The sequence below is a fragment of the Canis lupus genome, chromosome 29, assembly GCF_048164855.1.
Source record: "Canis lupus baileyi chromosome 29, mCanLup2.hap1, whole genome shotgun sequence".
Taxonomy (NCBI): domain Eukaryota; kingdom Metazoa; phylum Chordata; class Mammalia; order Carnivora; family Canidae; genus Canis; species Canis lupus.
In genome coordinates, this window is record NC_132866.1 from 36,707,795 (window position 1) to 36,724,902 (window position 17,108).

General features: G+C 33.6%; 1 protein-coding gene across 6 annotated transcripts in view; it reads right to left on the reverse strand.

Moving 5' to 3' along the window:
- The window catches only part of KIF20B (kinesin family member 20B), an 80,726-nt gene that overhangs the window by 18,245 nt on the left and 45,373 nt on the right, over positions 1–17,108 (reverse strand). For all 6 annotated transcript variants that reach the window (XM_072806155.1, XM_072806157.1, XM_072806154.1 and 3 more), the window contains 4 exons: positions 13,458–13,577; positions 11,065–11,125; positions 1,467–1,592; positions 675–802 (listed from right to left, as the gene is read on the reverse strand). In XM_072806155.1, coding sequence (XP_072662256.1) covers positions 675–802; positions 1,467–1,592; positions 11,065–11,125; positions 13,458–13,577 — 435 coding nt within the window. The remainder of the gene's footprint in view (positions 1–674; positions 803–1,466; positions 1,593–11,064; positions 11,126–13,457; positions 13,578–17,108) is intronic.

Consider the following 17,108-nt stretch of genomic DNA (forward strand, 5'->3'; position numbering starts at 1 on the left):
TCAGTATCTGATATATATAGCATGAATTTAAGAAAATAACTTAGATGCAGCCAACTTTTTAAAATCATTATTATGCTTTCTTTAATCTCAAAACTTGTTTCCTCTAATAAAATGTACAAAATTTTAAGTGGTATTTGGTAAACCCCATTACAAAAATATTTCCTCCATATGTTCCATTCTATATAATAGTATTCAGAATTGAACATGGAAAAAATACAAATGCAAAACAGAGTATCCTTTATATAATACAGTTTCAAATACATTCCAGTGTCCAGATACACAAATGTATTCTTTTCCAACTTCATAACTGAAAATTAAAATGATTATATACAAAATAATCTTCCTAACTGTCCTCTTTCCACAGCAGTATTTGAGGACTAAGAAGTTTAAGGAGTAGAAAAATAGGTACAAACACATAAGAAGTAGTGATTTACGAAATAAATACATAGAATATAAAAGAGAAGACCCAAGCCCTGTATTTTCATTGGCACTACTGGTGGTTTCTATCTTGGGAATTTCCACCCCATGTCATTTCAATGTATGCTGAAAAATTATACCTATAATGTTAACATTTCCCAGGTCGTATTTCACCCACATCTAAATTAATTATAAAATATTTGCTGAATTCTCCTCTCATGAGAAATACATGGATACATATACACATAAAATCATACCTGTAACTCATCCTGAAGCTTACTGAGCTTTTCACTAAGTACATCTGTATTATCTTCAAGTTCTTTATTTGACCTTTGATTACTTTTGGCTTCCAGATCTTTACATTTTTCCTTCCATTTTTCCAATTCTAATTTGAAAACATAGAATTATTTTTTAAAGCACATGCAAAAGTTCTACCATATAGAGATACATGTGGCATGAGATACAGATAATCAGCAGAGCCCAGAAGAAAAACATAAACACAGATAGAACTGAGACAATTCTAAGGAATGAACTTTTAAGAGTTCTTACCAAATTCTTAGAGAAGAGGAAGTACAAGGACGTCTCAAGAACCCACTGAATAGTGTGCAGAGTGTACAGTATAAACACATCTCAATCTTAATTATATAGGAAACCTCATGTAGTTCTCAAAAATAAAAAATAAAAAAATTTAAATCTGATGGTATTCTGAAGGATGGAATCAGAGTATTTACCAAGATAAACATATAAGATGATTCTAAGAAGCTGGGCAGAGCTAAAAGTCAGTTGAAAAGTTTGTTTTTAATGTCTGGGAAACATTGTAAATTATCCAGTTATTATCAAAGTGTCCTTATTCCTTCTTTACTACATACAATTTTACTTGGATAAAACAATTTTAATCACTCTGGAAACGGCAAGTGATAAGACATTCCAAAAACACATCAATACTTTTTCACTACAAAATAGTATATTCAACTACTTGAAAAAAGGAAAGAAATCTAGAAAATACAGAAAATGAAAAGTAGATCTTGACATTTAAGCATCTGTTCTACCTGTGGCCAGTCCTTCAGCTTCCTCTAGTTTAGCCTCGAGCACGCGATCTTGTTCTGCCTGGGTTTCTTCCTGTTCTTCCAGCGTCATTCGCATGTCTTCAATTATTTTCTCTTTAACATTCAGATCTAAAAATGCGGAGAGAACATTTTAGAAACTACTAACATCTACATCTAGATATCCAATTTTTCTTGAGTTCTTCTAAAATGAAAATACACTTTTATTAACCCACATAGAATTAGAATGTGAGAACCCTGTAGACAGAAGCTTTGTCTTATTCACTGCTGTACTTCTATGTCTAGAACGGTCCTAGCAGATAACAGGCACCAAATAAGTATCTGACGTTCAGATAGATATCTGGATGACTGCAGGAATGGATGGATGGATGGAAAAGAAAATCTCTTCAGATAAAATTAACAATTTTTTATAATCTTAAACTATTAATACTAACATAAATCTTGGGATTTATAAAAAATGTTATTTGGTAAAACATGTACTTTCAGTGTTAATATTTTCAAGCCAAAAGTAAAACTTTCACTTCCTAAAAGCAAAAAGGGTCAATCTCAATTTGACTTTTTTTTTTAATCACTGATTTTTTTCTACAAAAATTTCCAAAGCCAAAAATTTACTTGTAGTATTTTTAAAACCAGCTCTTCAGGAATGACTGTACTACTAGCCTTACCAAAATTGTCTCTGGCCCTTAAAAAATGATGACATTACAATAATGACTTATAAACAATTCCATTTTAATGCTACCTGCTGGAAAGAAGTAAAAAAAGGCAAAGATTACTTTGTTGCCTCGGTGATGGCTACATTTGAAGCAGGGCACATTTCAAACACCAAACCAAAACTGATGTCAGAGGTAATAAACCTATAAATGCATATAGTTCAACCTCAGGTCACTAAACATTAAAAATTACAAAAATCTCAAAAAATGGCTCCTCAAGGTGCATATAAATAGCAAACTTAAAAAAATAATAAAGACAAATTTAATAAAATAATAAAAAATCGTACAAGTAATTTCAGTATTCTGTCCATTTACATAAGCTACCAGGAATGCTAATAAAACAGAATTCTTCCTATGATTAAAGGAGTCCTGGTATTATTATCTAAACTCCTTCTTTCAAAAAGCATGATTTCCAAATATATTCAAATTATACAATTAATAAAAATTTTTTCAAAGAATCCTTTTCTACCTTGTATTTTGCTCTAAACTAGAAGGCTAAAAAGAAAAAGGTTTAATTAAATGTCTTGTTATCAATTAGGAAAGTCTCAGGACACTAATGATAATTTCACTGACTATAACTATCCACCTATTACTTGAAAAGTAGGTGTAGTTTAAAAAAAAAAAAAAAACAGAGAGAGAGAGAGAGAAAAAAAATTATTTATCAGTCCCTGCCTCCAAATTTTACATTTCATTTCAGGAAAGAATCAGAAATATGCAACAAATGAAACAGAAAATAAAATGGGATGCCTGGCTGGCTCAGTCAGTGCAGGGTGTGACTCTTGATCTTAGGTTTGTGGATTAGAGCCCACATTAAGTACAGAGATTACTTAAAAAAGTATCTTTGGAAGCACTTCGGTGGCTCAGTGAGTTAAGCATCCAATTCTTGATTTCAGCTCACGACGGCTGTGGAAACAAGCCTTGCCTTGGGGTCTGTGCTTAGCACGGGGTCTCCTTGTCCCATTCCCTCTGCTCACCCCACCAACTTGCCCCTCTTCATACTTGCATGTGATTTCTTTTTCTCCAAAAATAAATAAATAAAATATTTTTAAAAATAAAGTAATAAAAATAAAATCTTAAAAAAAAAATAAGGCAACAACATAAAGACAATGAGACAGATACCTCTTCACTACTATCTAAAGATAGTAAAATAAAATAAAATAAAAATAGCTATGAGCTACTACAGCTAAATAAAGGACTGTCAAATGAACCAGCAATCAAGTGCATAATATTCAGGGTAGAAGATCACTGAGAGCTATAGAGTCCCAGGAAGAGATCAAGGAGGAAAGGCTTCAACATAGCATTTGAGAACAGGGGATGCCTGGGTGGCTCAGCAATTAAGCATCTGCCTTAGTCTCAGCACGTAATCCTGGAGTCCCAGGATCGAGTCCCACATCAGGCTCCTTGTGGGGAGCCTGCTTCTCCCTCTGCCTGTGTCTCTGCCTCTCTTTTTCTGTGTCTCTCATGAATAAACAAATAAAATCTTAAAAAAAAAAAAAAATTTGAGAACAGGAAAGAAGTGGAAAAAAGAGACAACACATAAGCTAAGGACAGAAATAAATATGGCATGTAAAACCCCAGATAAGAAATACTTAAGTTGAGATTTATTTCAGAATATTACTGTACCGGATGTATATAAAACAACTACAGAAGCCTGAAACCACATGATACCATTTTCACATATCGCACTGGCAATAAATTTAAAGTTTGGTAACATCTAATACTGGCAAAAAATAGGAGGGAATGGGCATCTTACACACTATTTTAATGTGAACATAAACTAATGTAACAACTTTAGGGGGGATGCCTAGGTGGCTCAGCGGTTTGGCGCCTGCCTTTGGCTCAGGGCGTGATCCTGGAGTCCCACATCGGGCTTCCTGCATGGAGCCTGCTTCTCCTCTGTGTCTCTGCCTCTCTCTCTGTGTGTGTCTCTTATGAATAAATAAAAAAAAAAATCTTAAAAAAAAAAAAAAAAGATCTTTAGGGAGCAATTTAGCAATACTTATCAAAATTTTAATACACCATTCGGGTGTATTAATACACTGCTAGATTTCCCCCCCACAAATATATTTACAAGTGTGCACAAAGACTCTTACACAAAATTATTCACAGTAGTTTATGCTAATGTCTAGAATAACAAAAAAATCATATCTAAAATAACCAGAAATATTTTTTTTCATCAAAAGAGGTCCTATTAACTGGAGAGTAGATGATAAAATGTGCTGATTTTCTTAGATATAATGATATTGTATTTTATTATGCAAGGTAAGTACTTAGCTTACAAACTTCATGATAAAGTATAAAGTATTACTGTCTGCAAGTATCTTTTAAGCCACTCAGTTTGTATAAAACATATTAGAAAGAGAGACAGAGATGAAAATATGGGAAAATACTTGAAAATACTGAATCTATTAAAAAGTATTCAGATGATCTTTATATTGACTTTATTTGTTCACAAATACTTCTTTCTTAATTAAAATTTGAGAAAAATGGGAAAGTTGGAATCATCATTCCAACTTTAAAAGCAACTAAGGTAGTACCTTAAATTAGCATATAATTTTGTCTCTACTGGACTTTGAAATTATGTTTCACTTGTGATCAACACCATGTCTTTATTCAAAGGAAGGACTCCATTTCTGGCAACAATGTATATTAGACTCAGTTTTATCTCCTCTATTCGAATCAATTTTGTTGCATTTTCTTAAGGATTTCTTTTAAGGGAATGATATTTTCTTTTCCCATTTATAAAAAAAGATATTAAATAAATTATGATGTATCAATATCATTAAATGAAATATTATTCAGGCTTTTAAAAGAAGGGTTATAGGGGAAAAAGATAAAGTAGATCTGTGTGTGAATATATGGAAAAATTTCTCAAAATTTCCCAAGTATGTAGAAACTTCTTTGATTTTTTTTTTTTAAAGACTTCATTTATTTGAGAGAGAGAAGGAGAGCACAAGCAGAGAAGGAGGAGCAGAGGGAAAAGGAGAAGCAGACTCCCTGCTGAGCAGAGAGCCTGACATGGAGCTCAATCCAGGATCCCAGGATTATGACCTGAGCCAAAGGCATTCGCTTAACTGATAGAGCCACCCAGACACCCTGAAACTTGTTTCAGTTAGGGATTTCCTCTGGGGTCTTTTATTTGTCTTCTTTATCACAGGAATAGAGGCAAAATAAAGCAGATCACAACAGGGAACAAATTAGTCTGGATAGAGCAGAAAAGTTATATTGGCTAGAAAACAGTAAGGTAGATGATGGAAGTTTATTATGTAGGCAGTATAAAAGAATTAAAAACTTTTAATAGGAAAATGACACAATGAAAGAAGTTTTTAAAAAATTTAATCTAGGGATGTCTGGGTAGCTCAGCAGTTGAGCATCTGTCTTCGGCTCAGGGCATGATCCCAGACCCGGGATCAAGGCCCACATCAGGCTCCCTGTGAGGAACCTGCTTCTCCCTCTGTGTCTCTGCCTCTCTCTGTGTGTCTCTCATGAATAAATAAATAAAATCTTTTAAAAAAAATTTAATCTACTATAGCCTGGCAATCAGATAGGACAAGTAAGGTGAGTTACTAGGAAAAGGTAACAGAATTTGCATAGTAGAACTGAGGGTAAGGGGAAATAATATTATTTACAGTCTAAAACCAAGGGTAGGCAAATATTTTCTGCAAAGTCAGATAATTATTATTTTAAGACCTATCAAAACTATTTACCTCTGCCACTGTAATGTGAAAGCAGCCAGACAATACAAAAGAGAATGTGTTGCTATGTTCCAATAAAACTTTACTCGCAAAATTAGGCAGTAAACTGGATTTGGTCAGAAGGCTGTCATTTGCTAAACCCTGGTCTAAACAATGGAAATAACAGACATCAGTAGTAGAAAGATCCAGAAAAATAAGGCAATTAAAAAAAAAATAAGGCAATTTTAGCAGAAAAGAGACACTTAGGTGCAAAATTTAACAAGACTTCAAAACCACTCAGCATAAAAAAAAATTGTAGACCAATTACCTGTATGAAAATAGTCACAAAACCTCAAAAGAATACTAAGAAACTAAACCCAGCAACTTATAAAAAGCATCATACACCATGACTAAGTGGGATTCGTCCCTGAAATGCAAGTTTAGTTCAACATACAAAAATCAATCGTATGCACCTTATTAATAAAGAACAAAACCACATGACTGTCTCAATGGCTAGAGTATAACACACTGGAATACAACACATTTTAATGATAAAAACATTCAACAGACTAGGAACAGAAGGGAAGGACCTTCCTCAACCTGATAAGAAGCATCTATAAAAACCCCACACTTAATACACATAATGGTGAAAGAATGAAAACTTTCCCAAGATCAGAAATAAAGACATTAAAAATGTCCAGTCTCACCACTTCTACTTAACAGTATTCTGGAGGTTTTAGCCAGAGCATTTAGATAAGAACAAGAAATAAAACGCAAACAGAGGGACACCTGGATGGCTCAACAGTTGAGCATCTGTCTTAGGCTCAGGTCCTGATCCCAGGATCCAGGATTGAGTCCCAGCAGGCTCCTTGTGGGGAGCCTACTTCTTCCTCTGCCTATGTCTCTGCCTCTCTCTCTGTGTGTCATAAATCAATCAATCAATCAATCTTTAAAAAATTAAAAAAGAATAGAAAGGAAGAAGTAAAACTATCTTTATTTGCAAATAACAGGATACTTTATATATAAGAAAAAAGGGAGAAAGAAAATCTTATTAGAGTTCATAAATTAGTTCAGCAAGTTTACAAGATATAAGATAAATATAATTAAATCTATGTATTTCTATATAATAGCAACTAACAACCCAAAAAAATGGTATTAAGGAAACAATTCCATTTTTAACAGTGTCATAAAGACTTAAATACTCAGAAATAAACAAAAGAGGTACAAATTGTATACAGTGAAAGGAATTATAGAAGGTTTAGCTAAATGAAGATATTCCGTGGTTAATATTGTTTGGCTAGCAATTTCCCCAAGCAGATTCTCAGATTTAAGACAATCTCCATTAAAATTCCAGCTGGCTTTTTTGCAGAGAATGACAAGCTGATCCTAAAATTTACGTGGAAATGCAATGAACCCAAAGTAGCCAAAACAATCTTGCAAAAAAACAAAAGTGGGAAAAACCAAACTTTCCAATTTCAGAACTTACTATAAAATTACAGTATCAATATAGTGTGTTACTGGCATTGAAAGTTCAGAAATAAACCTTTACATTTATGGTCAACTGATTTTCAACAAAAGTGCAAAAACAATCAATGTAATAGGAGAAAGCACAGTTTTTTCAAAAAATGGTACTAGACAACTGCTTCTCCATATGCAAAATAATTTAGACACCTACCTCACAAAATATACAAAATTATATGCAAGTAGATTAATTCAAAAGGAATCAAAGATCTAAATATAAGAGCTAAAATTATAAAACTCTTAGAAGAAAACCTAAATGACTTTGGCTTCAGCAATGGTTTATAGACATTACACCTAAAATACAATCAAATGAAACAGATAAATTGGACTTCGTGAAAATTAAAAACTTTTATGCATCAAAGGACAAACCAAGGAAGTGAAAAACCACCCACAAAATGGGATAAAACATTTGCAAATCTATCTGCTAAGTCACATATCCAGAATATATAAAGAACTCTTACAACTCCGTAATAAAAAGAGAAATAACCCAACTGAAACATGGGCAAAGGACTTCAATTCTCAAAGAAGATACATAAATGGACTACAGCACAATATGCTCAATATCATTAGTCATTAGAGAAATGCAAATCAAAGCCACAATGACATATTGCTTTATACCCAGAAGTATGTTAGGCTAAAAAGTAGCCCCCCAAAATTCATGCCCATCCACTATGAATATGATCTTATTTGGAAATAGGGTACTTGCAGATACAATCAAATTAAGAATAAGGTCACTTATAGTGGACCCTAAATCTAATACAACTGGTCTCCTTGTAAGAAGAGGGAAATTTGGACAGAGACACAAGGAGAAGACAGCAATATACACACATCCAAAAGAAAGATGGCCATGTTAAAACAAAGACAGACTGGAGTCACGCTGCCATAAGCCAAGGAATACAAAGGACTGCCATCAACCACTAGAAATTAGAAGAGACAAGGAAAGATTCTTCCCCAGAATCTTCAAAGGAAGCATAGCCTGCCCTGTCAATACCTTTATTTTGGATTTCTAGCTTTTAGGACTGTGCGAGAACTTCCATTGTTTTAAGCACGGAGTTCATGGTACTTTGCTACAGCAACCCTAGGAAGCTAATATAAGATAGCTATAATTTTTTTAAATGAAAAATAACAAGGGTTGGCAATGTGCAGAGACACCAGAGCCTTCAGTATAGCCACTGGGGGAAAATGTTCTTCAAAAAGTTAAACACAGAGCTATCATAGAACCCAGTAGTTCCACTCCTGGATCCCCAAGAGAACTGAAAACATATGTTCACCCCAAAATTTATACACAAATAGTCATAAAAGTCAACAAGGACAAGTAATCCAAATATTCATCAACTGATAACACAAATAAAATGTACTACATTCATTATAATGAAGTATTCTTCAGCCATGAAAAGGAATTAAGTATTAATATATGCTACAGTATGGATGAAACTTGAAAACATAATGCTAAATGAAAGAAGTTAGGCACAAAAAGCCATATATTATACGTACCCACTTAGACGAAATGCCTGCAAAAGGCAAATCCAGAAACAGAAAGCAGATCAGTAGTTGACAGGGACTTGAGGAGTGATAGCTAAATGGGTACAAGGTTTCTTTCTGGGGTGATGAAAATGTTCTGGAATTAGTGATAGTGATTGTACAACCTTGTGAATATACTAAAATGCACTAAACTGTACACTTTTAAAAGATAATTATTATGTATTATATCTCCATTAAAAAAGATTTTAAACTAAGATATCTAAGTAAATGGTATTCAGTGTTTAAACAGAAAAATAGAGGCAGAACTGAAAATGCACTTGTTTGTTGTGTCTCATGCATAACTGAAATCACAGAAGCAAATGGACTTTCCAGCAAGAAAAATAAAGAAAAAAAAAAAAAAAAAAAAGAAAAGAAAATAATGCCTTAATCAGGAAAGTTGCCAAAGTAGCTGAAAGAGATAGGCAATAACTGGTACAGAACAGATCACAAGAGTTGAGACAAGTTTCAAAGAGGCGGAAGCTATACATTACCATTTTATTTAGGAAAAAATATATTCACACACAATAAACGCTGCATAAAAAGTGAAAATGAGAAAAAGGAAGAGGGTGGACAGCTATGTTAAAATAATATAACAAAGGAAAAGAGGGATTGCAAAAAGTTAATAGATTTTAAAATATGCAGGTTACAAATGACTTGAGAGCAAGTTTCAAGAGCATGGAGAAGATAGAAGCCAAATTAAAGTAGTCAAAGTTCTCGATATCTGGCCCAGAGAGGAAAAATTAAAATACGATAGAAACTTTATCTTGGTCCAAGGGCATGCATTTTCAGAACCACTAAGATCTGTTCACATTTGCCAACAATGACAAAGGCACCAAAAGTAAAGAAAACCCCTAAAAAGATTATGGAAATAGAAAATGTTAAGGGACAAAAGCCTAAGAGAAAGGCAAGAGAAAATAGGACAGTGTGCAGAGACACACACACACACACACACACATACACACTCAAGTTATTGATCCAAGTAAATCCCACAAATGTCCAAGTCATCTAAACAAGCAATAACCTGGTTGTCCTACCTCTTTCTTTTTAGTTGGCCAAGTACAAACAGTACAAATTAGTGACGAGAATCTGAAACTTAAGAGTGAAATAGACCTAGATTCAAATTCCAGCTCTACTTACTCACACAACCAAGAGATTAAGGGGTGAGCGAGGAAGAGGAGACAAATGTACTATGAAAAGAAAGATGTATGTATCATCTACAAAGGTAATTTTAGGGATCCCTGGGTGGCGCAGTGGTTTAGTGCCTGCCTTTGGCCCAGGGCGCGATCCTGGAGACCCGGGATCGAATCCCATATAGGGCTCCTGGTGCATGGAGCCTGCTTCTCCCTCTGCCTATGTCTCCGCCTCTCTCTCTCTCTATCATAAATAAATAAAAATTTAAAAAAAAAAAAAAGTTTAAAAAAAAAAAAGGTAATTTTATATTTTGAATTTAAAAATCAAAATTTGAGTAAGAAAGGTATAATTCAACACATAAGATTTGAATCTAAAGTATTTAATGGTTTTTAAACACTTTTTAAAAATACTTTAATTTTGGGATCCCTGGGTGGCACAGCGGTTTAGTGCCTGCCTTTGGCCCAGGGCATGATCCTGGAGACCCAGGATCGAGTCCCATGTTGGGCTCCCGGTGCATGGAGCCTGCTTCTCCCTCTGCCTGTGTCTCTGCCTCTCTCTCTCTCTCTCTCTGTGTGACTATCATAAATAAATAAATGAAAATAGCTATAATAAATAAATAAATAAATAAATAAATAAATAAATAAATAAATACTTTAATTTTAAAGATGTTTTACTGGACATATACATTCTTACACAATTTTGTCTAGAAATCTAGTCCATTCATTGTGACCAATATAACCATTTTTATTTTTCACAAAATATTGGGCATGACTTAAAATCAGTATTCCTTTAACTGAATGTTTTATTTTTCTAAGAATAAACCTTATGTTGACGAGTCACTCATTAGAATCAATGTTTTTTTGTTTTGTTTTGTTTTTTTTGTTTTTTTGCTTTTCTCTTTTGATAAAGTTACATCTTATGTTGACCTTACTTTACAATTTTCAAAGGAAAATGTTAACTCAGTTATTACTGCAACTACCTATTTTGCAGTTATTTTAGTACTGGAAATAGAGGTTTGTTCCTGACCTTTACACACTCTCTCATACTGCTGTATAGCTTCTTCCACATTCTGATTACTTAACTGCTCCTGCAAAATGGAAGAACATGAATTAAATGCAAATGTAACTAAAATGCACAGCAATATTTAATAGTGGGACTTGAAAACAGGATCCAATGTTGGGTCTGAACTCTTGTCTCCTACAAAGCTGACTACTCATCTCATGCTTCCAAGTTTCCTTTGCCTTGGACAAAAGGGCAGGGTGAAAAACAAAACTTGATACCTTTAATCTACCTCAAAGTTACTGCCCATTTTATTTACCCAATGTTTTAAGCTACCATGTTCTCTTACACAACACAAAAAAGCAAAAATGAGGAAATGGAGGCTCATTATGAATTTAACATAGGGGAAACAAGGAAAGCCATAAAACAAAGCTCTCTATCAATAAACTCAAAGGGCAGGAAAAATAGCGTCCTCCATCTCCTCTATGTAGAAAGTAGCTGGGAAATTTGAAAAAATAACAGGAGCCACAAGAGGCAAGAGTATATTACGGGCACTGGAAATCCTCCAATTCCAGTTTTAACCTATCAGGTAATCCAACCTTTACTGCCTATCTCACTTAATATCAGCACTATCTCTATATGTGCTGATTGAATTGGAATGAATCATTACAGAACCTGGAAATCTCTGAAACGTATTAAGTACAGACTACTTTATTTAGATTCAGTTAAAAATTAAAATGTGTTTCTACCTGAATACTCATTAGTTTGCTTCATTTAAAATCCAACATGCAAATACAATAATCCATTAATTGTAGCCCAATCCATTTATTTAATGTCAAGCAAAATATAACCACTTACAAGAGATTTTGCTTTTTTAGGTGTCCTTTTGAAAAATAATTTATAAGACTTTAACTTCACTTTTTTACTTTTTATTTTGAAATAATTTGAAATTTACAGAAGAATTGCAAAGACAGCAGACATTTTCTGAATAAGCTCTAGTTAGCTTCCCCTAATGTTAACTATTACCACGGTACATTTATTTAAAAATCAAGATAATTTCCAAAAGGGAAAAAAAAAAAAAATAAAATAAAAATCAAGAAACACTGGACTGAAAAATGAGTTAAATCTCCATGTTCTATTATTTAAAATATGGAAAAAATCATCTTTGTATGAAAAAAGGAAACTAGCACTGGTATAATAATATTAACAACACTACAGACTGTATTTTGATTTCACCAGTTTCCAGTGATCTCCTTTTTCACTCTTCTAGGATCCCATAGAGGACACAGGACTGCATTTAGTAATCTTGTCCCCTTAGTCTCCTCCAATCTATGAGAAGTCCTTGGTAGTCCTTTTCTTTTATGACCTTGACACTTTTTACTGGTTGGATATTTTGTACAATATCTTCAAGTCTGGATTTGTCTGATGTTGTCTCATAATTAGACTAAGGTTATAGATTTCAGGAAAGAGATAAGAGATGTGCCCTTCTAGTAACATCAAATCAGTAAAGTACATGGTATCAACATGACTTACTACTGGTGATGGTATTCTTGAACACCTGGTTAAGGTGGGGTCTGCCAGGTTTCTCTACTGTAGAGACACTAATTTTTTCTTTCTATAATCTATTCATTAAAAGCAAATCACTACAACTTTAATTTTTTAAAAGATTTTATTTATTTATTTGAGAGAGAGAGAGAAAGAAAGAGGAAGCACAAGCAGGAGGAGGGGCAGTGGGAGAAGCAGACTCCTCACTGAGCAGGGGCCCCCAATGTAGGGCTCGATCCCAGGGATCATGACCAAAGCCAAAGGCAGACTGACTGACCCACCCAGGTACCCTAATAATTAGTATTTAAATTCCAGAAATTGGGGATCCCTGGGTGGCACAGCGGTTTGGCGCCTGCCTTTGGCCCAGGGCACGATCCTGGAGACCCAGGATCGAATCCCACGTCAGGCTCCCGGTGCATGGAGCCTGCTTCTCCCTCTGCCTGTGTCTCTGCCTCTCTCTCTCTCTCTGTATGACTATCATAAATAAAATAAAAATGAAAAAAAAAAAAAAAAAGTTTAAACAGTACTTTAAAAAAAAAAAAAAAATTCCAGAAATTGTCAAAAGAGAATTTGTAATAATGAACTGATACACTGGGGTGCCTGGGTGGCTCAGCTGGTTAAGTGTCTGACTCTCGATTATCACTTAGGTCATGACCTCAGGACCATGAAACGGAGCCCAGCATAGGGCTCCATGCTCAATGGGGAATCTATTTGAGATTCTCTCTCTCCCTCTCCCTTTACCCCCTCTCCCATTTGCACTCTCTCTCTAAAACAAATAAATAAAATCTTAAAAAAAAAAACTGATAACATTTAACTATACACTAAAATAAACCAACAGAATCTACTTAAAGTGTTTTCAAAAACAAAACTGTTACCTTGAGTTGCTGAATGGTTCGCTGTTTGATATCTATTTCCTGAGAACACTGGTTTTTCTTTTTCTCCAGTTCATGAACTTTAATCCTCAGTAATTTCTCCTCATCACGCATTACAGATACCTAAAAGTAATGTTCATAAAACAAAATATTTTTTAAAATACTGTTTTTTGTTGTTTAAAATTCATGGTCAGTGGTTCAGTGATTCATAGCCTTTAAAACCCATTGGAAAGGTTATAGATTCTAACGTACTATATGACATGGATTCAAAGTATCAGAAAAAATTTTAATATACTAAAGAAGAATGCATATGAAAAGATTACTTTCTTCTCATAATATTTTAAGAATCTAAAACTCTGTAAGTGCTCTCAAAAAAAAATCAACACAGCACTTTGCAATAGCAAAATCAATTTCACAGAAAAATCAATAGAGATAGTCTAAGAGGAAAATACTGGCTCAGATTTCCAAGGGTTATTGAGTAATGTGATCCAGTAATACAAGAAATACTTTAAGAGCTAATAATGGCCCACAGAGGATGAAAATGGAACAGTTAAAAGATTAAAAGTTATCCACGCACGTGAAGGTCAATTGATTTTTTGACATTACTGGTAACCTAGTTCTAAAAACTTGCTAAAGAAATCAAAACCACTATGAACTAGCATGTAAATCTTCACCAAAAGAAAAAAAAAAGATAATTTATGAACATCTTTAAGCCAATCTCCATTATACCAATCCCAGAGATTTCATAAAATGAAATAAGCTTAAAAATTTCTCCTTTATAAAAACCATGGAAAAATACATACTAACAGTAGCTCTGAGTGATTTGGTTTCAGGGAATTTTTACATTCCTTTTTAGGTTTTCTAAATGTTCCAAATTTACTATAATAAATATACATTTCCTTTATAATCATACAATAAAAATATTTATTTTTATCTTATTTTGTTTAAAAATGTGGAACTTGAGACACCTGGGTGTCTCAGTGGTTTAGCATCTGCCTTTGGCCCAACGCATGATGCTGGGGTCCTGGGTTCAAGTCTCACATCAGGCTCCCTGTATGGAGCCTGCTTCTCCCTTTGCCTATGTCTCTGTCTCTATGTCTGTCATGAACAAATAAATAAAATCTTTTTAAAAATAAATTAAAAATGTGGGACTTGTAGTAATAAACACCAATCTTACCAATTTTACAGCTATAAACTGTTAGCCTATAATAAATAAAGACCACCTTAAGTTTCCATCCTGGCTCTACCATTTACTAGCTAAAGTGAACTTGGACAGGTTATATCTCTCAATACATGTTTCCTTATCCAGAAATTTTAAGTTAAAACAATGACTACCCCTAATATTTGAGAATTCAATGAGATGTTATATGTAACTCAGCATTAATGAACCAGAATAAGCTATTATTACTGTTGTTGTTAGCAGTCCTAGCACTGACATTACACATTATTTTGAAAAAGAGAAAACACTCTTTATAGCCATCATTAGAGTAACAGTGGTGATCTATACATTAAAACATAACTTAAAAAGAGATGCCCCTATAAACAGTGGCACGAAAGAAATCTCAAAAAGAATTAAAAAGCAATTTATATATAGATGACCCCATTTATAAAAACTTAGATACATATATTATTAAATACAACATAATATATGTATCTAATTAGATACATATGTACCTAATATACAATGTTAAATACAATGTAACACATGTATCTAAATAATTACTATACATACTTGTACGTTTTCTTGATCTAAAAGTGTGTTTTAGGGCGCCTGGGAGGCTCAGTTAGTTAAGCAACTGCCTTTAGCCCAGGTCATGATCCCAGGGTCCTGGGGTCTAGCCCAGCATCAGGCTCCCTTCTCAGCAGGGAATCTGCTTCTCACTCTCCCTCTGCCCCTCCCCTCATTCATGCTCTCTCACTTTCTCTCTTTCTCAAATAAATAAAATCTTTTTAAAACTTTTAAAAAGTGTGTTTTAGTGATCTAAAAGAATGCTGTCAAGAGTGGCTATATTTAAAAAGGAGAAAGAAATGATTGGGAAGAAGGACTTCATTTATATCTTCATTTGTTAAAAAATATTTCCAAATAACATATACAATAAAAAGTCTTTAATTAGAAAAAGGAGCTATTATTTAATTGGAAAAAAGAACTATTATTTAAGTAACTGGTTCTATGTGTCTCAAAGTCAATTACACCTTGCTTGAAATGCTTACTGATAATCAAGGTGCTCAGAAATAGTACTTAAACCAGGAAGTCACATGCATAGAAAGTAAATAATCTGAATCTTCTAAGTGACAAACAAGTGCTTTTCCAAATTATGCTACATTGCTTTGAATTTACTAATTTGACTAAGAATTTTCCTAGAACTAATTAGAGTTTAGGTCATCTTTACTGTCTTACATTTCTAATCTAATCTAGTCTATTTGTCACATGACTTGGAAACTTTCTGTATATAATTATAAGAAACAACATAGGTTTTTGCATTTTACCTATGATGGTATTGTTTGTATTTTCCCTCCATTGACTGAAAACTTTGTTACATTTCCCTTATTATAATGAATACAGATTCATTGTAAGAAATCAATAAATGCAACAAGTACAGCTTTTAAAAAGTTACCTGTGTTATATATTTTGATTTACTTAGGTAAATCAAAATATATAACAATATTTTATATATCTCCTTGCTGTCTGTATTTTAATACAAACCGTTCACAAAGTTTTAATCTTACTGCATACACTTTACTCTTGAACAATGTGGAGGTTAGGGGTGTAGATCCCCTGTGCAGTCGAAAATCCATTAATTACCTTTGACTCCCCCAAAACCGAACTAATTGCCTACTGTTGACCAGATGCTTTATCAATAATATAATTGAAGTTGATTTAACATATTTTGTATGCAAAATGTGTTATATAATATACTATTACAATAAAGTGAGCTATAGAAAAGAAGTGGACCTGCACAGTTCAAACCATCTTGTTCAAGTATCAATGGTATATAACATTGGGTCCACCTTCTATTAACATTATAACACAAGCACATTCCCATATCATAAAAGCTTAGTTCTTAACCTATACTTAAATCAGAATCCTGATAAACATAGTGATGATTAATCTTTTTTTTTTTTTTAGTGATGATTAATCTAAGAACTTTATAAATTGCAATGATAAAAAAAATTACAAATACAATTTGTACATCTCTACAAATCACTATAAATGAAGCAACAAAACTCAGGCCAAAGCTTCCACCACAGTGCTGGCAGGCAAAAAAAAGAACCTCTACTCACAAAAAAATGCAGAGGGGTACTAGACCTACAACAAGAGCTTCTTTCCTCTTCCTTTTCTATAGTATATAGGCCTAATAGTCACAAAATACTCCTTATTTAATCAGAAAAGTTCATACCCATTCTAACTTTTTCATTCATTTTTAATTTATATTAATGCTATCTTATTGTTGACATTTTATGTTAAATGAGAAATTGTTCCAGAACTTCAATTTCAAGTAGGTTAGAATAAACTAATGAACCTTCTATTGAAAAACAGATTGCTGCTGGGGCACCTGGTGGGTCAAGGGCTAAGGATCTGCCATCAACTCAGGTCATGATCTCAGGGTCCTGGAATGGAGCCCAGGCAGGGCTTTGGGCTCCCCTCAGCAGGGA